Source organism: Anolis carolinensis, chromosome 1 (genome assembly GCF_035594765.1).
Source record: "Anolis carolinensis isolate JA03-04 chromosome 1, rAnoCar3.1.pri, whole genome shotgun sequence".
Lineage (NCBI taxonomy): Eukaryota > Metazoa > Chordata > Lepidosauria > Squamata > Dactyloidae > Anolis > Anolis carolinensis.
The window spans coordinates 360,667,226-360,691,995 of NC_085841.1; the positions used below are offsets into that span (position 1 = coordinate 360,667,226).

At 40.7% G+C, this 24,770-nt stretch overlaps 1 protein-coding gene across 5 annotated transcripts in view; it reads right to left on the minus strand.

Moving 5' to 3' along the window:
* Positions 1–1,642: 1,642 nt before the first annotated feature.
* The window catches only part of slc35f4 (solute carrier family 35 member F4), a 227,834-nt gene continuing 204,706 nt past the window's right edge, over positions 1,643–24,770 (minus strand). For 4 of the 5 annotated variants that reach the window (XM_062968652.1, XM_062968650.1, XM_003225789.4 and 1 more), the window contains 6 exons: positions 17,868–18,165; positions 13,576–13,795; positions 7,443–7,568; positions 6,115–6,307; positions 4,451–4,540; positions 1,643–2,142 (listed from right to left, as the gene is read on the minus strand). In XM_062968652.1, coding sequence (XP_062824722.1) covers positions 1,901–2,142; positions 4,451–4,540; positions 6,115–6,307; positions 7,443–7,568; positions 13,576–13,795; positions 17,868–18,165 — 1,169 coding nt within the window. In that variant the 3' untranslated portion in view covers positions 1,643–1,900. The remainder of the gene's footprint in view (positions 2,143–4,450; positions 4,541–6,114; positions 6,308–7,442; positions 7,569–13,575; positions 13,796–17,867; positions 18,166–24,770) is intronic. The other variant, XM_062968651.1, reaches the window with a different exon arrangement.

A 24,770-nucleotide genomic window follows, 5' to 3' on the forward strand; every position in this document is an offset into this window, starting at 1 on the left:
TTCAGTGGTCGTTGTTAGAGTGGTCCAGCATTTTTGTGTTCTCAAATAGTATGTTCTGTCCAGGTTGTTTCATCAAGTGCTCTGTTATGGCTGACTTCTCTGGTTAAATTTAGCAGGAACATGAAAACCCACAGCAACCCATTGATTCTGGCCATGAAAGCCTTTGACAACAAAATGATATAAGGTTTGGAAACTATGCATCCCTCTAAGGAGTGGCTTATGGATCTGTTTAGACTGGAGAAAAGCATGTTTACAAGTTATGTTTAAATATTTGAAGGGATGTCGCATTAAGTAGGGGACAAGCTTGCTTTCTTGCTACCCCAGAGACTAGGACATGGAGCAATGGATTCAAATTGCAGAAATTCCACCTGACCATTAGGAAGAACTTCCTAATGGTAAGACCTGATCAACAGTGGAATATGCTGCCTTGGAATCTGATGGAGTCTCCTTCTCTAGAGTTCTTTACGAGGGTTGAATGAAAAATAATGCCTCCACCTTCGTAACTCCTCAACAGATGGCAGTCCTGGTATGCAGCAGGTACTGGCTTGTTCAGTAGACTCTCCTCTACTGTTCAATTTGGTGGGAAGCCTTAGCATTGAACGGTTGTGTTGTTAAAGTGCCAAGTATGGAACCCTGCGCAGACGGTCAGTCAATGCGACTTAAGCAATGTGCAGTCATTGAATTCCTGACAGCAGAAGGTGTCACCCCAAAGGAGATTCATCAGAGAATGCAAGCTTTTTATGCTGATTGTTTTGATGTGAGTACTGTGCATTGTTTGGCAAGTAAGTTTAAAGATGTTGAAGTGGGAACATCTGACTTGCATGACAAACAAAGAGTTGGATGTCCTGTGACAGCAACCACCGAGTTTCACAAGCAAAAGGTGGAAAGATGGATTCAGGATGATCTTCGTATCACTCAGAGAGAAATTTCAAGTATAATCGGCATTTCACAAGAACGTGTGGGCCACATTATTGCTTTGCTTGGCTATCGGAAGATCTCTGCACAATGGGGACCCAGGATGCTGACACCTGAAATGAAAGTGCACAGACTTGAAATTTGCCAGGAACTCCTCTTGCGTTACGAGAATGAAGTGATGCCTTTCTCCTTTGGGGTGACACCTTCTGCTGTCAAGAATTCAATGACTGCACATTGTTTGAGTTGCATTGACTGACCGTCTGCACAGGGTTCCATACTTCGCAATTTAATGCTAGGGCTTCGCAAGTTCAATGCTAGGGCTTCCCACCAAATAAAACTGTAGAGGAGAGTCTACCGAACAAGCCAGTACCTGCCTCATACCACAACTGCCATCTGTTGAAGAGTTACGAAGGTGGAGGCATTACTTTTCAACCAACAGAGCCTGGGTGGCCATCTGTCAGGAGTGCTTAGATTGTGTGTTCCTGTATGGCAGAATGAGTTGGACTGGATGGCCCTCGAGGGTCTTTCCAACTCTAGGATTCTATCATTCAATGGACTGTATTACTTTGTTGAGTCTTTGCACAACTAAATGCCATATTTATCAATATCCTACATAATCTGTGAATTGTTTCCCAGTGCTCTTAGTTTTCAATGTCCCATTGTCATGGTATAGATGAACCCCACTTCTCTGCCCCTCCCCTGATAAACCCAAAATAAAGAAGCTGTATTATTTTCTTTTTTATATAAAAGCAATTTATTGTGGTTTACTTGCACCGCCTCCTGGTTCAGTGTACAAATGTAAACAGAGGTTGGTTGGTTTGTTACGTACTGATGTATTTAGCGTTAAATGTACATTCCTTCCCCAGTTTGTTTAAAATAATGACAGTCTTTTTTTTTTTAGCATACAGGCGGGGGTGAGGAAAAAAAATACTAAATCATATTCACAGAATATACATAGCCGTGCAGTTAAGCAGTCTCACCAGCTCTAAGCCAGTGGTATAGATACGGGTCCGTTGGCTCGACTTCTGCTCCGGAAGTGAACGCTGGACTCGGCCATGTCTTCCACGTGGTCGTCACTCTTCTTTTCCTTCAAGCTGTTGATGAACCGCAAAGTGATTTCATCCCATTCCTCTGGAAGGAGAAGCAGCAGGAAGCCCAGGCAGATGATGATGGTGGCCCCCAACCGGACCACGCTGAAGATCACCTCGCGCTTCAGCAGGTCGACGGCTACGCAAAGAGGGAAATAAAGGAAAAGGAATGGGTTTGGATTCGCCACCGTTTTTACACATGAAGCTAATAAATGGCTTCCATATATTATTATCAAACAGATCTTCGTTTCTCCTTTTGCTAACCTTAGTTTTTAAGTTTAGCTTTTCTGACAGCTCATATCCTGTTTGATCGTTTTTTATTGACAAATTTGCTAGCTTTTCCAGGTTTTGATGATTTCGAAGCTTGTGGCTCATAAATATCTATATATATATAAAAGAGTGATGGCATCATGGCAGCGGACAAAACAACAAAAGTAAACACCCCACAACCTCGAAAATTGATAGCACAACCCCTCATCCGTGTCTCTAGGTTGATACAACAAAAAGAAAAGAAAAATAAAGTCCTAATTAGAGGGAGAGGAATAACTGATTTTATCCAATTGCTGCTAGTTAGAAGGCTAAGCTCTTGCCAAGTGAGTCTCCTAGCAACCCACTCAGCCCAGGGGACCCTTTACCTTAACTACCACCAATTCCTCAATACTTTATTTCCCATACCACCATACTTTGCCACAGCAACGCATGGCCGGGCACAGCTAGTGAGTAATATAAGATTATTTGTTTACCAAATCCTTATTCTCACTTTCAAAAACAAGAATCATTAGTAGACCACCCCTGAATTATATTGTTTCCCCCACTATTTGTCTCATCCATGATAGAACTTCATCCCAGAATCTTCATAATTTTGGGCACTTTAGGCACGTGTGGCTCCAATCCCCTATTTCTCCACACTTTCTCCAACATAATTTGGAAATTTCATTATTAATTCTACATAGTTTAAGTGGATAATAGTACAATCTATGAATAATTTTCAAAATATTTTCTCTCGGTTGTGCTGAAATTGATTTCAGATTCTTTCTAAAGACATCCAAAGAAGAGTCATAGAATCCTAGAGTTGGAAGAGACCTCATGGGCTGTCCAGTCTAAACCCATTTTGCCAAGAAGCAGGAAAATTGCATTCAAAGCACCCCTGACAGATGGCCATCCAGCCTCTGCTTAAAAGCCTCCAAAGTAAGAGCCTCTACCACACTCCGGTGCAGAGAGTTCCACTGCTGAACAACTTTCTCACACAGTTAGGAAGTTCTTCCTCATATTCAGTTTGAAGTTTGAAGTCATTGTTCCATGTCCTAGTCTCCAGAGCAGCATAAAACAAGCCTGCTCCCTCCTTCCTATGATTTCACCTCACATCTTGATCCATGGCCGTCATCATGTCTCCTTTCAGCCTTCTCTTCTGCAGGCTAAACATGCCCGGCTCCTTAAGCCACTCCTCATGGGGCTTGTTCTCCAGACCCTTGATCATTTTATTCTCCCTCCTCTGGACACATTCTAGCTTGTCAACATTTCCCTTCAACTGTGGTGCCCAAAATTGGACACAGTATTCCAGATGTGGTCTGACCAAGGCAAAATAGAGGGAGAGCATGACTTCCCTGGATCTAGGCACTATACTCCTATTTATGCAGGCCAAAATCCCATTGGCTTTTTTATCCGCCACTAAAAAACATGTTGGCTCATGTTTAACTTGTCCACAAGGACTCCAAGATCTTTTTCACACATACTGCTGTCGAGCCAAGAAGACCCCCATAATCTCTCTGGGCAATTGGCTTTATTGACAAACCATTCTTGGTCTCTTCTTATGTTCAAAGAAAGGATATTGAAAGATATCAATCATATCAAAGATAAGAACTGGCATAATGTAGTGGTTTGAGTCTTGGACTCTGGAGATCAGGGTTTAATCTTCATTCAGCCCTAAAAACCCACAGGGTGTCCTTGGGAGAGTCACATACTAAATACTGAACCAACCAACTTGATTGACACATTGTTGATCTATGTTCTGATCATTGGCATCAACTGATCATAGCAGTTGATGCCCAGTAAAGTAAATTGTAAGAGGAGGAAGTTATTATCATTGAAAGAGAACCACACTCATGAATAAAGTAATGATTATTAATATGGAACACTTACAAACGAGTACATCTAGGTTCCTGTTCCATATTCACAATCACTACTCAGGGTGCATCTACACAGTGTAATTAATTCACTGGCATCGCTAGTAATAATTACTTGGCATTGCTTTGGCTTCCTTGGCTCTCTGCCAAAAAGTGCCAGTGCCTCACCAAACTATAAATCCCAGGACTACAAACCCCAGAATCCAAGGCAACCAGCAATTTCTGGATGTCATCATCCAAAGGCTACCTTTTTCTGAGCTCGATGGAGCAGCTTGTTTGATGCACAGATTAATAGACAGACGGAGAGACATGCCTTATATCTACCTGCATTGCCAGGAACACTGAGCACTGTCCCAATGGATATTAAGATGGGATATGTAAGCACAACACCGACGTTCACCAAAATGTTGAAAGCTAGAAAGTAAAAAAAAGAACTATTATGAAGTCATCTTTGACTGAATCAGAATCCAGTCGAACAGCAATCTTATTGCGCATCAGGCTCAACATGCAATGGATGAAGTCTAAAACACCGGGAGGGGCCAAGTTTGCTATAAAATGATAACTCCCATGACTAAATAGAATGGAGTCATGAAAAGCCATCTACAGTGTACAAGGGTTGAATGAAAAGTAATGCCTCCACCTTCGTTACTTGGGTGTGGATGGGGATATTTTAATAAATCATACGCAGAAACAATCCTTAGAATGTGCTCTTTAACTACCACTATTCACTTTTCCATATAATCACCAGACAATTGGATACATTTCTGCCAATGATGAACAAGTTTTCTGAAGCCGTCACAGAAGAAGTCGACACTCTGTTTCCGCAACCAGTGTCTCACAGGACCCATCGTGCACAGATCTTCCGATAGCCAAGCAAAGCAATAATGTGACCCACACGTTCTTGTGAAATGCTGATGATGCTTGAAATTTCTCTCTGAGTGATACGATCATCCTGAATCACGACAGCTAGGGAGGTCAGGGTGCGTGCTGGATGGGTTTCTTCAAAACTCCATCAATCATCTTCTCCAGCACCCTGATGAATTGGTTGCAATCGTCTGCCACACCAATTCCTCTATTCAATGTCATACTCAAACACATCAGTAGTCTGAAGTCCAAACATTTATTTCAATATCTACAAACATATTTACAAAGCATAGCAAAAGCCATCGCTCTAAGCTGGCATTCTTCTATAGCCTCTTTGCTCGGCAAGCACCAGCTCAACATACAGAGATAAGAAAAACACATTCCTCAGTCTGCAGGAAGTTCCGACCTCCAAAGCCGGAAATCAAGCCTGATAGGTCATAGCAGTCACAACAGACTGTCAATCAAAACTAGCCTGCTGTTAACTGTTTCATTACTGAAACACACACTCTTGCAAAACAGCAGAAAACACTTGATTTACATTTCATACACATACAACCATAATCCAACAAATCAATCTGTCAACCTTTTGCTTGTGAAACTTGGTGGTTGCTGTCACAGGACGTCCAACTCTTTGTCACGCAAGTAAGATGTTCCCACCTCAACGTCTTTAAACTTACTCGCTGAATGATGCACAGGACTCACATCAACACAATCACCATAAACAGCTTGCATTCTCTGATGAATCTCCTTTGGGGTGACACCTTCTGCAGTCAAGAATTCAATGACTGCACGTTGCTCAAGTCACATTGACCGACCGTCTGCGCAGGGTCCATACTTTGCACTTTAACAACACAATCGTTCAATGCTAAGGCTTCCCGCCAAATGGAACTGTAGAGGAGAGTCTACTGAACAAGCCAGGACCTGCCACAGATCAGGCTGTCATCTGTTGAGGAGTTATGGAGGTGGAGGCATGACTTTTCATTCAACCCTCATACATGCATACAAGTGTACAGTTTGCAAGTGGTCATCTACAGTGTATATATTTACCACTCGACAGGTATCTGAGACTGTGGGGAAAATTCAAAGACACATTGGAATATTGACATATTTTCTAGTGAACCTACCTAGCCAGAGCCCTGCGATGCCACACAGGTAACCCCAGGGCACAGCTGAGAAAGGAGACCAATATTCCACCTTGGTAAAATATAGGATGATGGGAGTAAAAGAAAGGAAGATCAAATTGAAGAAGCCGAGGGTGGAGATGAAGTGTGCTGCTTCTCCGAAGTTGGCACTTCCAAGGAACATCTTAAACAAAACCTAAGAAGGGAAAGAAGGAGACTGGTGAGGATAGAGTTGTGGAGAAGGGATGTCAGTGAGAGGTGCAACATCAATTTTTTTGGACCTAAGTATTTATTTAATTTATATTCTATCCTTCTGCTGAATGGGATCCATCAGTATGTCATAGAACTTCAAAGCTACGAAGAAACAGACAAAATAGGCAATATCTAATGTCTATTCTTATCTATGTGACCATCACAGAACGAATCTCAAGACTATGTTGTCGAAGGCTTTCATGGCTGGAATCATTGGGTTGCTGTGAGTTTTCTGGGCTGTATGGCCATGTTCCAGAAGCATTCTCTCCTGAAGTTTCACCCACAGTCTCACAACCTTTGAGGATGCCTGCCATAGATGTGGGTGAAACTTCAAGAGAGAATGCTTCTGGAACATGGCCATACAGCCTGGAAAACTCACAGCAACCCAATCTCAAGACCGTTTGTTGTTTATGAAGATGTTTTCGGGGTCTAGCACTATAGCCATAATATCAAATGGGGTATCCCTGGGCACACAGTATTACAGTTGTAGCATTTCTAGCATTGCACAAATGACAGAATTGAGATATCAGCTATTATCAAAATTGACTTAATTGGGCTAATAGCAACAGACCAGCAGAATTTGTAATTATTTTATGCCAACATGGTGGCTTATGGTGATCCCATGAATTTTATAGGATTTTCTTAGGCAAGAAATAGGGGTTGTTTGCCATTGCTTACAGCCTCTGGTGGTCTCCCATCCAAGTACAACCCCAGACTGGCCCTGCTTAGCTCCCATAGGATCTGGTGCCTTTGGGGTCCTTTAGCCCTCTTCTTTTTCCACTGGCTGTGCATAGCCGATCTCTCTCTATGCCAATAAGCACTAATGTAGACAATGAGAAGAACTCATCAACGTTAATCTGTCCGTCCTGAAATAATAGAGTTTTCATTAAGGCTTGATAAAGGGAAGTCAAGCTGAATCCTCGGTGGCTACAAACTAATTATCTATGTAACTTTCTGCCAAAGCCCCTGGCTCGGAATGCAAATGAGGCAAGCCCATTATCTCATACCAATCTTGTTTTGCTTTTCTGTGTGTGTATATTTTGAAGCTTTTTAAGATAAAAGAAATACTAACAACCTACTTTATAAAGTGCCGAGGTCGACGCAGATCCAACAGCATATGCGACACCGATAATTGAATCGCCATGGACCCCATCTGCATAGGCCATCATAACAATCCCGGTGATGGCCATTATTGCTGCAACTATCTGTGAAATCCAGGAGGAAAGAAATTTAGGGTGATTTTACAATCTGAGACAGGAGGAGATGCAATTGAGGTGCACACATTTCTTTTGACTCCATAATCTTTCCAAGTCTCCTATCCCCAACACTGACAAGCACCAGTGTCCATTCTGGACATCACATCTAGCTGTCCAGATTGCCCCAAGGTCACACAAAAGTCCAGAGTTTCCAGCAAACGTTGTATGCTGCACATCCCCACTTTCTTGCTCTTTCTCTTGAGCAGCATCAGCATTGAGATCATGGTGAAGAAGTGGCGATGGAAGCACAGACTTCCAAGACACATCTACACTGACCACTCAGTTTGAAGACAGCTTGACATGTTTGTGATGATTCACACCGCAATATGCATTAAGGGCTTTAAACTGGGATAAGCAAAGTTAGGGGATACTCTGAAACAGAGCCCGTAATGCACATCAGTGCGCCTAAGCAAAACATAGCAAAAGAGATTAACGGATGCATGCTCTGGTGGTCCATATATATATATACACACACACACACACACACACACACACACACACACACACACACACACATTGTGCCCAAGGAAAGTGGGAAAAAACCTGATTCTTTCACTGCCCTGAAGCCTACAAATCCTGGAACCAGTTTGAGGCCAGCCTCTGTGATGCGTATAAGCATCATCCATGTGTCAAATCAGTTTCAGGACTTCCCATGTAATCATCCATACAGTGAAATTGCTTCCTTCTTGGCTGGTTTCAAACTGATCTAAGTGGACAGTGTAGATCTCAGTCTCGGGTTGCAAGAGGAGTCTGCAATGAAGGCTGGATCTACACTGCATTTTATCTCAAGATCTGATCCCAGATTATTTGTTTATCCCATATGATCTAGCATTGTAGACTCATATAATGCAATTCAGATCAGATAATCTGGAATGACATCTTGGGATATAGAAAATGTAGATCCAGCCGAAATTTAAGGTTGGAAATAAGCAGTAGAGTATTTAATTCTAGCCAACCCTACTGTGCCTGATCACAACAGGCAAGGTAAACAGCAGCTGCCTCCAGAATCTTTTGCTGAGCAAAACAGAAAGAAAAGGAGAGAGTAGAAACACTGTAGAAAAATCATAGATCCCCAAGTAGCTACCAAAATTGAAATTACAGTAGAGTCTCACTTATCCAACATAAACGGGCTGGAAGAACGTTGGATAAGCGAATATGTTGGATAATAAGGAGGGATTAAGGAAAAGCCTATTAAACATCAAATTAGGTTATGATTTTACAAATTAAGCACCAAAACATCATGTTAGACAACAAATTTGGCAGAAAATGTAGTTCATTACACATTAATGCTATGTAGTAATTACTGTATTTACGAATTAGTACCAAAGTATCATGATGTATTGAAAACATTGTCTACAAAAATGCGTTGGATAATCCAGAACGTTGGATAAGCGAGTGTTGGATAAGTGAGACTCTACTGTAATGCAATTCAGATCAGATGACATCCTGGGGTATAAGGAATGAAGATCCAGCCAAATTTTAAGGTTGGAAAAAAGCAGTAGAGTATTTCATTCTAGTCATCCCTACTGTGCCTGATCACAACAGGCAAGGTAAACAGCAGCTGCCTCCAGAATCTTTTGCTGAGCAAAACAAAAAGAAAAGGAGAGAGTAGATACACTGTAGAAAAATCATAGATCCTCAAGTAGCTACCAAAATTGAAATTATACAAAAAGCAAAGCCACAAGAAGTGGTTCTCTAGAAGGTTCAACGTATTTTTCTTTACTTCTGCAAGGAAGAAGAAGCAGGCTTGTTTTCTGTGGCCCCGGAAACTAGGACTCAATGGAGCAATGGGTTCAAATGACAGGATAGGAGATTCCACCTGAACATTACAAAGAACTTCCTGACTATAAGAAGAGCTGTTCAACAGTGGAACCCTCTGTCGCAGAGTGTACTGGAAGCTCCTTCCATGGAGGCTTTTAAACAGAGGTTGGATGGCCATCTGTGAGAGGTGCTTTGATTGTGCTTTTCCTGTATAGCAGAGGGTTGGACAAGATGGTCCATGTAGTCTCTTCCAACTCTATAATTCTGAGTCTGAGGCCCCTTCCACAGAGCTGTATAAAATCCTCATTGAACTGGATTATATGGCAGTGTGGACTCAGATAACCCAATTAAAAACAGATATTGTGGATTACCTGCCTTGATATTCTGGATTATTTGACTGTGTGACTAAGATTCTAAGCCTTGCTTGACCTGTTTCTTCATTTCATGTGTGCATACTGTTATTTTTCAGAAGTTTACTGAAATACGTTGGACTGTTCTTTCTGCCTTCCCAAATGCACAACAGTATGTGAAAATACCCTATTCTACCTCCAAAAGCACCTAAGAACCCATACTAGCTCTGATTTTTTTCTTTACTCTCAATATGGCAATACAACACTTTCTGTTGTCATTTCAAAAAGGTCTGCAGAAGAATGTGGATGTATTTAAGTTTTCTGGGGGAGAATGGCTAGAAAAAAATTTGGCTTCTGGTCCCCATGCAATTGCTTACTCTAGATGCAAGTCTTTTTTTTATTAATTACACAGTAAACAAATCTACAAGTAAATAATCCAGACACTAGCAATATAAACACATCACACTACTGATTTTCTCCAAATGCATTCAACTTTATGTCCCCATTTTTCATCATCTTCATTGTCTACTCGTATTATTCTGCCATATAAAATCTAGATTATCCGCTTTCAGATGGATTATATGGCAATGTAGACTCAACTAGACTTAATGTCAGCGGAAAACATTTACTGTATATACTCGAGTATAAGCCTAGTTTTTCAGCCCTTTTTTTAAGACTGAAAAAGCCCCCCTCGGCTTATACTCGGGTGAGGGTTCTGGTTGGCTTATATTTGGGTCAGCTTATACTCGAGAATATATGGTACATTTATTATTTGTCTCTATTATTATTGGTATTATTACATTTATTATTTTTCTCTATTATTGTTGCTACTATTACATTTATTTTACTCTATTTTTATTATTATTAATACATTTATTATTTCACTCTGATCTTATTATTATTATTATTATTATTGCATTTATTATTTTACTCTATTTATTATTGCATGTATTATTTTCCTGTATTTATTATTATTATTATTACATGTATTATTTTACTCTATTATTATTAAAAGGATACATAAGCAAATTTACATTGAAGAAGATGAGAATGATTTGATCAGAGTTGGACAGTCTTATCTTAAATTTGAGCTTTATGTTTAACCTACTGATGCCTAAATTAATGTAATTTTATTGGTATCTATTTTTATTTCTGAAATTTACCACTCTAGGCTTATACTTGAGTCAATGTTTTCCCAGGTTTTTTGTGGTAAAATTAGGTGCCTCGGCTTATATTTGGGTCAGCTTATACTCGAGTATATACGGTACCTTTACCTTTAGACTCATATATTCTAGTTCTAGTTCAAAGCAGATAATGTGAATTATCTACTTTGATAATCTGGATCATATGGCAGTGTAAAAGGGGCCGGAGTCTATACTACTATATAATCTAGTTCAAAGCAGATAATCTGGATCATATAGGACAATGCAGACAGGGCCTTACATATTGAAAAATCATGCCTCCACCTAATAGTTCTATTCAATGTCGTTTGTCTTGTCAATGTTCTTCTTTCCGCCACTCCTAATCATTTACCATAAAAATTGTTAGCAGTCAATCTTCCCAAGTTTTCTTTAAATAAGTCAAAAACAGCTGACAGTTCTTGAAATCTTTGTATTGATCTGTTTTGTAAAAGGCAAGATACTTTATCCAATTCTGCCAAACTGAGATGTTTAGTCAGCCAAGTAAGTCTTTATTGAATGTTTGCCATTGTATGTTGGCATTGAATGTTTGCCGTTGTATGTTGGAATCCGCTCTGAGTCTCCTTGGGGAGATAGGGCAGAATACAAATAAAGTTGTATTATTATTATTATTATTATTATTATTATTATTATTATTATTATTATTATGACACAGCAAACAAGATAGATATGCTGGATTTCGTATCACAAAATCACAAGTCGAACACTTCCCAGTGTCTAGGACTGTGTGATGTATTTTCGGATGATGCGTGCAGATCCCAGTAGGGTGGCCTTTTGCAGTTGGCAGATCGTGATTTTGTCAATGTCTATTTTTCCAAATGCCGGCTGAGATCTTTTGGCATGGCACCCAAAGTTGTATTATTATTATTATTATTATTATTATTATTATTATTATTATTATTATTATTATTATTTAGGTCTAAGCATCCCAACCATAGATAGATTCAAATGAAAGGGTGAAGGAGCCATACTAGTCCAGGTTAACCAAATCACCTGTAATAAACAATATAGGATCCTACACCATAAAAGAACTTTTTCCCCAAGAGCTCCTGAAACTGCATCCTGCAAATCAGATGTGCCCCAAAGACTGTTCTTCATAACCCTGGTGGACTAAAGGATCATCTACACTGTAGATTTAGCACAGTTTGATACTTTAACTGCTACATCCCAGTGCTATGTAATCATGGAAGCCATAGTTTTACAAAGCCTTCCTTGGCAAAGAGTGCTGGTGTCTCACCAACGTACAGCTCCTAGGATTCGACAGCATTGACCCATGGCAGTTAAAGTGATGCCAAACTGCATTAATTCTACAATGTAGATACACTCTGAATCTTAACACTTAGCCTTCTGCCATGCATGGGACTTGGAGGAGAGGATGTCATGGTTTGCAAAGGCACTATGCTGTGTGTGTTAACTCGAAAATGAAGTGCATGAAGCCGATTGCCTGAGCCTGCAAAGACCTGGGGATTGATTTGGTACTGTTTCTGTTCTGCTGCTGCAGAACCTGTTTGGACAAGTTTTCAGTGCTGACTGAGTACTGCTAGTGAAGAGTTATGTACTCAAAAAGGCCTTACTATCTTGAGGCCTGTTTGCTGCTGAGAAAAGAGGAAGAAGAACCAGGACTGTATTCTTCTCTGAAGCGGATTTGTGGACTGAGAAAGGATTGTTTATAACTGTAGACTTCTGTAAGTGATCAGAGGGAACATTGTAAATAGTACTGTTTTTGATCTCTTGGAATCAGTAAAGTTCCTGTATTTTTGTTCAGCAAACCTGAGTGGCATGTTATTGTTCTACAGGTGACTCTGGATTGTGGGCACACGTAAGAGCTTCCATTTATCATCATCAATCCGCTACAGAGGAGAAGTAACAGCAAGAAGGTGGTGGTTCAATCTCTGGGTTCAATAGGAAGCTTGTTCAGTCATTACTTCTGGCAAGTGGGTGATGCCCAGAAGAGAGGAATCTGTTGGAGTATGGTTGTATTTTTATGAAATGTAAATCAAGTGTTTACTGCTGATGAGCAAGAGTGTGTATTTTTCAGTAATGAAATAGTTAACAGCAGGCTAGTTTTGACTGACAGCCTGTTGTGATTGCTGTGACCTATGAGGCTTGATTTCCGGCCTTTGAGGGTTGGAACTTCCTTTGGACAGAGGAATGTGTTTTATCTTATCTGTGTGGAGTTCGGCTTGAGCATTCACTGAAGATGGACTATGAATGCTATGCTCTGAAGCCGAGAAATGCAAACTGTAAATAGACATGTAAATAAAGTTAATCAACAGTTGGACTTCGTCTGCTGGAGTGTTTGTTTGACCAGTGCTGTTTCTCAGCATGGGAATACAGTCTGGAGAAGGAGGTGAGACCGGGATTATGAATTTTTGGAATTCACTCTGCAAACCATCATCCCCAAGACAAGGGTTATGGGCCCAGGGCCAAGGCCTCCACGCTTCTGGCTGTGCCAGAAGCGCAGAAGAGTGGAGAGTTACAAATGCTGGAATAATGTTGGTGTCTTGGATATATATGCATGTGACTTCAATGTGTCTGTCAACCTATGGTGAATTCGAACAGTATAACTCCCAAATCCTGATTAGATGACGGAAAGCACAAAGATGAAAGAAAAAAAGGAGGAAAAGAAGCTGGGGAGGTCATTACCCTTACACCCATGAACCTGTCTTTCAATACAATCCACGAGAGGAGGAAGACGAAGGCTTTGTTGCAACAGAACAACGCGGAGACATCCGTGGCTGTGAGTTTCTTCAAAGCCAGCAGGTAAAGGTAATTACTCAGAGTCCAGAGAATAGAAAATGGGGCTGTCCTTTTGAGAAAGAGCTTCAGCGTCAGACCGTCTTCCCCAAAGATCCGACTGCATTCCCTGTTTGAAAAAGAAAAGTGGGGAAAGAGGTGGAAAAGTCATAGCACAGTCAAATGGGGGAAAGAGATACAATATTTTCTTTGCTCATTTGGGTACGTTTGGGTGCACAGCTTTGTCCCAGCTTGGCAGTTTGCATGACAATGATGCTATCTGCCAAAGCAATTTAGATAGATGGATAAATTTTATTTATTTATTTATTTTAAATTGAAACATCGCACTACCCTGATTGGCTAGAGACCATGCCGTCTGCAAGACGTCTCCAAGGGCGGCCAGGCTGTGGCACAGGCTGGTGAGCAGCCTGCTGCAATAAATCACTCTGACCATGAGGTCACGAGTTCAAGGCCAGCCCGTGGCAGGGTTAACACCCATCAATTAAAAATAAAAAATAGCCCCTGCTCATTGCTGACCTAGCAACCCGAAAGATAGTTGCATCTATCAAGTAGGAGATAAGGTACCACTTATAAAAGTGGGGCCGGGCTGTGGCGCAGCTGACTAGTAACCAGCTGCTATAAATCACTACTGACCCAGGTCGGGTTAAGCCTCCGACCATTAATAGCCCCGGCTTGCTGTTGACCTATGCAGCCCCGAAAGACAGTTGCATCTGTCAATTAGGGAAATTTAGGGACGCTTTATGCGGGAGGCTAATTTACAACACCATAAAACTGCCAGCAAAACACGAGGAAAGGAATGAGGAAGTACAGCCACTACTGGACGGTGAAGCAGCAGCTCCCCATGTGGCCGGAATCGTGAAGCTGGAAAAATGTTAAAAATGCCCCTGAGTCTGTCTAATGTATGTTGTTTGTCTGTTGGCATTGAATGTTTGCCATATATGTGTTCATTGTAATCCGCCCTGAGTCCCCTTCGGGGTGAGAAGGGCGGAATATAAATACTGCAAATAAATAAATAAATAAATAAAAAGTGGGGAGGCAAATTTAACTAATTTACGACGTTGGAATGAGGAAGTGCGGTCACAGTGGATGATGAAGCAGCTGCTCCCCCCTGTGGCCAGAATCGAACATCCCCTCAGAGAAGGTTAAATTGCCTCTGCGTCTGTCTGTCTGTCTCTGTCTCGGTTCTATGTGTTTATGGGCATTGAATGTTTGTCCTATATGTGTATAATGTGATCCGCCCTGAGTCCCCTTCAGGGTGAGAAGGGTGGAATATAAATACTGTAAATAAATAAAGACACCTTGGCTGAATCTACACCGTAGAATTAATGCACTTTGACATCACTTTAAATGACATGACTCATTGCTATAGAATCCTGGGAGGTGTAGTTGGTGATGTATCATGACTCTTTGGCAGAGAAGGCTAGGGAGCGTGTTAAACTCCAATTCCCATCATTACACAGCACTGAGCCAAGGCAGTGAAAGTGTTGTCAAACTGCATGAAGGTGCCTCAAGCAAACCCTGGTTGGGACCACCTTCCACCTGGAAATGTATATCCTCATTGAGGCTGGAGCTACACTGCTCTATATCCCAGGATCCAATCCCAGATTATCTGTTTTGACTGGATTATATGAGTCTACACTGCCATATAATCTGGGTTTTTGGAATACTTGTATTTGCATATATAAAGTGCATGAGAGATGGGGAAAGGGGGCTAGTGACACATCCAGTATCTCCTGAGTTTTTCTCAAGAAGCTATTGCTTCAGTATGGTCAGAGAGGGAAGAGATAAGGAATCTCTGTTCTATTGCTGGATTTACAGGTAGATAATCTGGGACCAGATCCTGGGATTTAGGGCTGTGTAGAAGAGGCCCTGGAAAGACCATGCAGATCCAGATTAGAATAGCTTTATTTGTCACTAGCTGTTCCCAGCCACGCATTGCTGTGGCCTAGTCTGGTTAAATGCGAAAGAAAGGATAGAGAAAGAACAGGGTTCAGATATATATGATTTCACAATGCTTGTGGGTAGGCAATATTTGTGGTTGTTCCATTGTTTGTGAAGATATAGAGATTGTGTGGTTTGGCGACTGGAACATACAACATATTATTGTCCATGTGAGAAGCAATCCGTTTCTATACGTATACTGCAGAATTCTAAATATTTCCTCTGAGTGTAAATATAGATAGATTTATTTATTTATTTATTTATTTACAGTATTTATATTCCGCCCTTCTCACCCTGAAGGGGACTCAGGGCGGATCACATTATACACACATAGGGCAAACATTCAATGCCCATAAACACATCAAACAGAGACCGAGACAGACAGACACAAAGGCAATTTAACCTTCCTCCCTTCCCTTTTCCTCACCACTTCTGGTTTTGCCTCAGTCCTTGCCTTCTCCACACACCATTCTCCTCCTTCCTTAAACAGTCATTTGTAGTACAGTGGCTGTTGCTTGTTTGTCCAGCAGATGGCACTGTTTGTGAACCAAACCATGGTTTTCCCTCTCTCAGGTGTGACAGGTGTGTAATAGTAGGTATGTGAATACCTTAAAACACTCGCCAGTTTGAATGCGACTTTGTGTCCACATCTCCAAATAATCAGTGAAGCAGTTTTAGAGATATGAGGTCCCTCACAAACAGACATTACATTTTTATTTATATAGATTGTGCTATTTCACAACGAAATGACATGCTTTCCCCCACGCACACCACAAAACAACACACCCATCCCTCCACACCACCACCACACAGCTCCCAATGCCATATCAGTGCAAAACAATGGAATCTCTACAATAACAACAACAACAACAACAACAACAGGTCTCTACAATCACCTGTGGAGCCATCACCAACCAAGACTCTACCCTTGGAAGACAATCAGACCCGACTACAAGGGATTGCCTATGATGATATGATCATTCTACAATGTCGATGCACCTCTTCTCAATCTGGTTTGATTAACATTTTAACAAGAACTGAGATACAAGTTGAATCTCTCTTGTCTTAAATGCCTGGATATTTTCAGGTTTTGGAATACCTGTATTTGTATATATGTGTGTGTATATATATATAGTGTATATATATATAGTGTATGAGAGATGGGGGAAAGGGGGCTAGTGACACATCCAGTACCTACTGAATTTTTCTCAGGAAGCTTTTGCTCCAATACAGTCAGAAATTTGACAGGAGAAAGGGAAGTGAGAAGGACTCTCTGTTCTGTTGCTGGATGTACAGGCACCATTAAAAGATTATTGTAAGAAAATGTTATTTGATGGTAAAAGGAGAAAGGCAAAAAAGCAGGGGATAGCCAAGCCTCTGAAGAATGGGAGCAGACACTGAAAGCCATTGCTCCTGTTTTCTTCTGGCAACAGGTAGAAATAGGACTTCACATCCTGAAACCATTTTGAGAAGAACTGCAGAAGAAACTGGAGGCAGACTATCTCCAGATGGTGACAGGCAATGAAGGTGTGTCTCTTTCTGTCTCCATTCTGAGAGTAGCTGCAGAAGGAAATTGAGATGTTTGGAGTAGTACAGAGCTTTGGTCTTGTGTTTTCATGCACTGGAGGTCTTTAATGTGATTTTAGAGCAAAAGAGAAAAGAAGACAAGAAAGAAAATGGGCTCATTTTTCAGCAGAAGTGACCAAAGCCCTGTTTGCCAAAAAAGAAAATAGACTAATTCTTTGGCAGACAAAGGTGAGCTATTTTGAGAATAACTGCTGGGAAATAGGTCCATGTCCTTTCTTGGCAGATAGAAGCATCCAAAGGCTATCTGCATACCAGACGACCAAAAAAACAACAACACAATAATTTCTTGATGGACAGGAGTGATGGGATTCCAACTGCATTTCTCTCGACCGAGAAATGACTTCATGTTCTTTCTCACTGGACAGAAGGGTATCTGCATATGGACTCATTTATTCCCAAAATTTGGTCACCAGCTATCCCAGGCATGGACAAACTTCAACCCTCCAGGTGTTTTGAACTTCAACTCCCACAGGCATAGGCTGTTAGGAATTGTGGGAGTTGAGGTCCAAACACCTGGAGGGCCGAAGTTTGCCCATGCCTGAGCTACCCTGACTTTTGAACATGGAAGGAGTTTTAACATATAACACAAACTCACATAATATGCAGACCTATTGTATGTCAAAAGATCCATCAATATTATTTGCAAGGCCTACCTGAATTTTTTGATTGGAGATTGCTTTTCTTGTGCAGTTGCGAGGTGCCCCGAGTAATAAACAGGGAAAAACATAATGTTCCAGTTTGTGGAAAACCACGTCATGAAAAACGGATAGTCAAAGTTTTTGTATGTGATTTTGACGATCTGCGTCGTCCCGACCCAAGAGGATGAGACGGACAAAATGATCAGAAATCCCCAGACGATCTTGAGGAACGTGGACGTGCAGGACTCGCACCGGGTTTGAGGGCGGCTCTCCTGGCTGGCGCTCTCACCATGGCCTTGGGTCCCTTCTTCTCCTGCAAGGAAAGACATCAGAATCTTTGCTTCATTGCTGTATGGTCAGCCATAGGACAAAACTAGAAGATTCACCATCACATCCTGCTCCTCATCTGCTAGCAAATAGTCTTACATCAACTAAAAGTTGGGTTGGCGGGACCATTTGGTCCTTGCATAACCAGTAGAGCATTCTGATATCTGCAACAGCCCCAAAAAGTGAGCTATGCAGATTTGAGTCCAACTGAGATCTGCATAGCTCAGTAATAGGAGCATGTTTGGAGATTATAATAAAAATAACAATAGTAGTATTAGAATGGTAGATTTCAGGATGGGTCGAAGTATCTGGGGGCTTCCTGTCCAATCAATATGTTCATCACCTTGGATAGCTCCTTTAAAGTTCATACTCGAACCAGGAGAAGATTTACTATTTCACTGACACAAGCCACTGCTTGCCATTGCTTAGGGGAAATGGAATTGCTCAAAATGTTGTTTACAGGGGTGCGTGATAGATTCACTGTATTATTTTATTCACCAGACTGTGCCCAATACATTTGGCTACTTGGAAACTGGATAAGATGGCACTTTCCCATTCTTTGTCCAAGAGGAAGAATAAATATTTCTTCAATGTGGAGAGTGGAACGGCATTTTCTACAACTAAGGATGCATCTACACTGCAGAACTTTAACTGCCATGACTCAGTGCTATAGAATCCAGGGATTTGTAGTTTGGTGAGATACCAGCACTATTTGGCAGAGAAGGTTAAAGAGCTTGTGAAACCATTGCAGTGAAAGTGGCTCTCAAACTGCATTAATTCTGAAGTTTAGATGCACTCTAGGTTGAAAGGGGTAGGAAGGCAGGATGCAATCTCCTCTTGTAGCCTATTTTTCACATCCTTATGTTTTGCTGTTCACAATGCTAGCTTTCCTCTCATCTACACCACCGTATAATGCATTATATGGTAGTGTAAATGGGGGTCTGTGTCTCTTTGTAATTTCTTATGAATTTGGCAGCAGATTTTGGGAGAACTCGGGACAAAAAGCATCCCAGCACTCTGACAGAGAGGGCTAAAGGCATTTCAAAACTACGGCTCCCATGGTAGTTAAAGTGGTGCCAAACTGCATTAATTCTCTGTTACAAACCCTACTGCCTATGCGCTGGATTGCTCCTTCTTGGACAGATCCCTTCTATTGTTGTTGTTGTGCCTTCAAATCGCTTCTGGCATGTGGAGACACTATCATGAGGCTGAGAATATATGACTCGCTCAAGGTCTCCCAATGAGATTCCATGGCTAAGCAAGGACTTGAACCCTGTTCTCAAACTACTACACCATGCTGCCAAAAATGTAGATGTCAAAGCAAAATAGAATGGCTTGTCATTCTTATTGCTCACAGGTGTTGATTAGGAACCATCAACCACTATCCACATGCACACCGTCTTTAAAAAATGCAACATATCTCTTCCCTGGCACATTAGAGATTGGGGTTTGGAATGAACCTTCATCCCATAACACTACGTAACCAAATTTGAAAAAAAAATCTGTTCCTGGTTTGAAAGTGTTATTTTCTGTTTAATTGTGCAGTATTTACTTTGAAAGTGGTAGTTCTACCCCAGAAACTTTGTTTTTGTGGCTGTCACAAACTGGGTTGAATTGGGACTCAGTGAGAAAAACTAGAGCAAAATGTGCTGCAGGATGTCCCTCTCTCAAAAACAAAGTTTTTGCAGTTTAATAAACTTTTTTTCCCATGTTTTTATGATAGATTCAATTAGGAAATGATGAAATGTATAACCCAACAACAAAAATCATGCATCAGCTATTTCATTATATGCTTATGTTACATTGACTTAACATTAGATATTGTATGCTTTAATGCTCATCTGTGTAACAGAGTTGACGAATAATGTTTAATACTATTTAATAGGACATTATTGTTTGGTAGCAGGCTGCTACAGCCAAGCCTCACTTCTTAGCAATGCAGGTCTGTCTTGTTTAGACAGAGTTATGAGAAGCAAAGTAACTCAAGGTTTTTCTCAAATCAAAGCTGCTTTGTCTACCTGGCCAATGAGAGAAAGGAGCATGAAAAGTATAACATATACTGCATTTTGACCATTGGGGAAATAGCATGTGATATACAGTAGAGTCTCGCTTATCCAACATAAACGGGCCGGCAGAATGTTGGATAAGCGAATATGTTGGATAATAAGGAGAGATTAAGAAAAAGCCTATTAAACATCAAAATAGGTTATGATTTTACAAATTAAGCACCAAAACATCACGTTTTACAACAAATTTGACAGAAAAAGTAGTTCAATACGCAGTAAAGCTATGTAGTAATTACTGTATTTACGAATTTAGCACCAAAATATCATGATTTATTGAAAACATTGACTACAGAAATGCGTTGGATAATCCAGAACGTTGGATAAGCGAGTGTTGGATAAGTGAGACTCTACTGTACTTGAAATATGTTACCAAAAAAATATATGGCACTTACGATGCTTGGCAGTTCCAACCATAACTGGAATATAGTAACTTGCCTCTCTTTTCTTAAATAAATCTTTGTAACTTCAACTGAGGAAGCCTGTATCTGATACTCTAGGGATTTTCATGGCATTAAAGGGAATTCTAACTGAGATCACACAAGGTCCTAGTCCAAAAGGAGGCTGAGATTGGATACGATTGCCATGTTTAAATATTTGAAAGGATATCACATTGAGGAAGGTGTTAGGGTTAGGGTACAACAGACACATAATTCAACAAGTGTAAAATTTTCTGTTGCTCAGGAGACTTGGGCACAATGGAGCAATGGATTCAAATGGCAGGAAAAGAGATTCCACCTAAACATTAGGAAGAACTTACTGATGCTGGGAGCTGTTGTAGCAAAATACATTGCTTCATATTATGGAGCCTACTGCCATTGAGATTTTTAAGTGACTGGATGGCCATCTGTCAAGAGTGCTTTGATTGTGTGTTCTTGAATGACAGGGGATTGGACTGGATGGCCCTTGGGGTCTCTTCCAACTCTAGGACTCAACCTGCACCAAGCTGGCTCCTTCTACCATAGCAGAACGGATGCAAAATGCATTCCTTTGTGCAAAAAACATTCAAGTGCAAAGGAGGACTCCTGACTCTCTTCTTGAAATAGAACTCTGCTCATTATTACAGTTCATGCTTTGCACACATGAAGTCCCTCTTGAAATCTCTAAATAACAAAAGATCAGAGACCAGGCAACGGCACAAGTTTTTCCCTCCCCTGAGAATCTCCAGAGAGCTGCCTCCGGCCATAAAAGACAGGACTGACCTAAATGGGCAAACTGTTAGCTGTGCTATAAAGCAGCTGCCGATATTATGCCACGGATCATAGGAAACCACAAGAAGTGTTTCCTATTATCAGTCCTAAAGCTTCCCATTCCATTTCATTGGACATGGCACAACTTGACCAACGTATCAAAGAAAAGGCTAAAGACAATCAGAGTGGTTTTCTCTTTCTTTCTTTGATTTAGAAATATTATTTTTCATTGGATTTCTAAATTACATGCAACATCACAAGACGGTAACAAATCACAATTTAAAAAATTGCCTGATCCTATCCATCTTCTTTCCCCTCCCCAGATTGGGTTGTTGTGAGTTTTCCAGGCTGTATGGCCATGTTCCAGAAGCATTCTTTCCTGACGTTTCACCCACATCTATGGCAGGTGGTTGTGGGGTCTATTGGAAACTAGGCAAATGGGTTTTATATATCTGTGGAATGTCCAGGGTAAGAGATAGAACTCTTGTCTGATTGAGACAAGTGGAAATGTTGCCATTGGCCACCTTGATTAACATTGAATGGCCTTTCAGCTTCAAAGCCTAGCCGCTTCCTGCCTGGAGGACTCCTTTGTCAGATTATTATTCGAGAACACAGAAATGCTGGACCACTCTAACAATCGCCATGTCAGACTACACAGAGAAACCACTGAAATCCACAAGCATGTGGAGAATTTGAACAGAAAGGAAGAAACTATGAAAATGAACAAAATCAGGCTACCAGTATTAAAAACTCTGAAGTCAGGACAGTAAATAAAGAACAACACTCAGAAAGCAGGGGAATTCCAGACAGTAGTTGTGATGCCTAGGGCACCTTTGGCCCCTGACCCTGTGGCCATTTCTGACCAGGAAGAAGAAGATTTTGGTTTTCTCCCACGTCAGCAAGATTCAACTCCTTTCCAGATGCCTCATGTTGACATCTCCGAGCCAGAGCCAATTAAGAATGCCCTTGAAACGGTGCTGGCTCTCCCAGATTCTCCGGAAAGTTTAGTGTTTGATCGTAGGGCATTTGTACAAACAGAAAGATCACAAACACAAAGCTTGCGGAGAAGCGCCAGATTAGCGGAGCATGGTGACTATGGCTAAGCCCTGTTTTCTTGGGAAGAATTTGGGAGTTAGACACCTGGTGCAGTAACTGTGACAAGCTCAGTTCTCTTGGGAAGTTTTAGGGAGTCAGGCACCTGGTTTGGGGGAGCTTATGAACTTCAATAAAAGTATTGCGCTGAGAACTCTCCTTCGCAGTGACAACTTTACTTCAGACTGAGAAGCATCATCGTCTCTAGCTCTTGAAATCCAAGCGGGCCGAAGGTGCACTTACTCTTGAGTAGACCGGGCGCCGGTCTACCTCCTTGCCCAAGTTTGGACTGCGTTTCAGCTCCTGTACATCTAGTTCCTGCCTTGCCCTGAAATCCTGCTTTTGGACATTTATTCCGGAGAACTATTCTTGCCACTTGCTCTTTTCCCCACTCAATACTCAAGCCGAGTTTGAGTGTGTTTCGGTTTCTGGACTTTGGACTCTAATACTGGACATAAGATTTTCACTTATTGGACTCATTTTGATCTTTCCTGAAAGGTCAATTGCCTATTCAACTTTGCTGCTCATTTCCTTTTGGAACTTTATTTGCTTTAATAAATATATTATATTGTTTTTTGTCTTTGTGTTGGTTTTAGGTGCTCTCGCTGCCTAGGGGTGTAACAGTAGTGAGGGAACACTTTACTTTGTTTATTGCTTTAGGGCCTGTGCCCCGTGTTAGCTGCCCTGAGTCCCTGCTGGGAGATGGTGGCGGGATAGAAAAATAAAGTTACTTACTTACTTACTGTATATACTCGAAGATAAGCCGAGTTTTTCAGCCCTTATTTATGAGCTGAAAAAGCCTCCCCCGGCTTATAATCGGGTCAAGGTCCGGCAGCGGAGCCTGGAGGCCATTGCTTGCAATATATGATATATTTATCTCTCATCTTACCCTCCCTTATCACTGTTTTCTTTTCCAAAGCCTCCCTCACTCTTAAACAAGGGAATATTTTGAAAAGGGATAGAAGCCCTTGCAAGTCAGGAAGAATATATATATATATATATACACTCTTTAATCTTATAAAAGCATTTTCTTCTGAAATATTATTTGTTAATCTCTGCTACAGATATATAGGCATTTCCCCCTGTAAGCCTTTGCAATCCCTATGTACCTAAATATTTGTATCCATCTACCTATCTATCTATATACATTAATTTTATATATGAATTTCCCCCTTATATGTTTGCAAGTCTTTGCAAATCCTATAAACATATAGATATCTAGAGATTTCAGTGTACCTGTATATCTGTATCTATGTGTATTCATTATTTTATATATGAATTTTCACCTCACATGTTTGCAAGTTTTTGCAAATCCTATACAGATATAATTATCTATATACAGAGAGATGTCTAGATAGATAGATAGATAGATATGAATATAGATATATAGGGCTTGCAAATATTGCAGGGGAAATGCACACACACACACACACAAACACAGAGATTTCTAGATAGATATAAACATAAATATATAGGGCTTGCAAATATTGCAGGAGGGAAATGCACATAGATAGAGAGGGGATTTGCAAATGTTTCAGGGGAAAATGCATATGTGAAATTAGTGTCTATAATGATAGATCTATATCTAGCTCTGCAATGTTTATATAGGCATTGAATATTTGCCTGTTTCTATGTTGGAAGCTGGCCTGAGTCCCCATGGGGAGATAGGGCAGGGTACAAATGATGTTGTTGTTTTTGTTGTTGTTATTTTATTGTTAATACTATATTGTTTTTGTTGACCCTACTTTTCCACTTACAGAGCTAGTTTACTGTTTTTCTTTAAAATAGGGTAAATATTGAAAAACCTTTAACCTACTGATGCCTCAATATAATTTCATTGGGATCTAGTTTAATTTTGAAATTTACCAGTAGCTGCTGCATTTTCCACCCTTGGCTTATACTCGAGTCAATAACTTTCCCCAGATTTTTGTGGTAAAATTAGATGCCTTGGCTTATATTTGGGTCGGCTTATACTCGAGTATATACCGTACTTACTTACTAGAGCAATCCTCCCCTTCATGATCACCAATCAATTGGAATCAGGCCTTTTAGCTTATGCTTACACTAAAAGCAAATATAGGAGTAAGTTGGATGCTGCCTCGGATTTACGTATTCAGCTGTTGGACATAAAGCCCAATTTCAAATCTATTTTAAGAACAAAAATAAAACGAATGTGTCAATATTCCTAATATTTTCTTAAGTCAAAACAAAGCTTTGTGGTTATATTTAAAATATTTTTTCTTTAT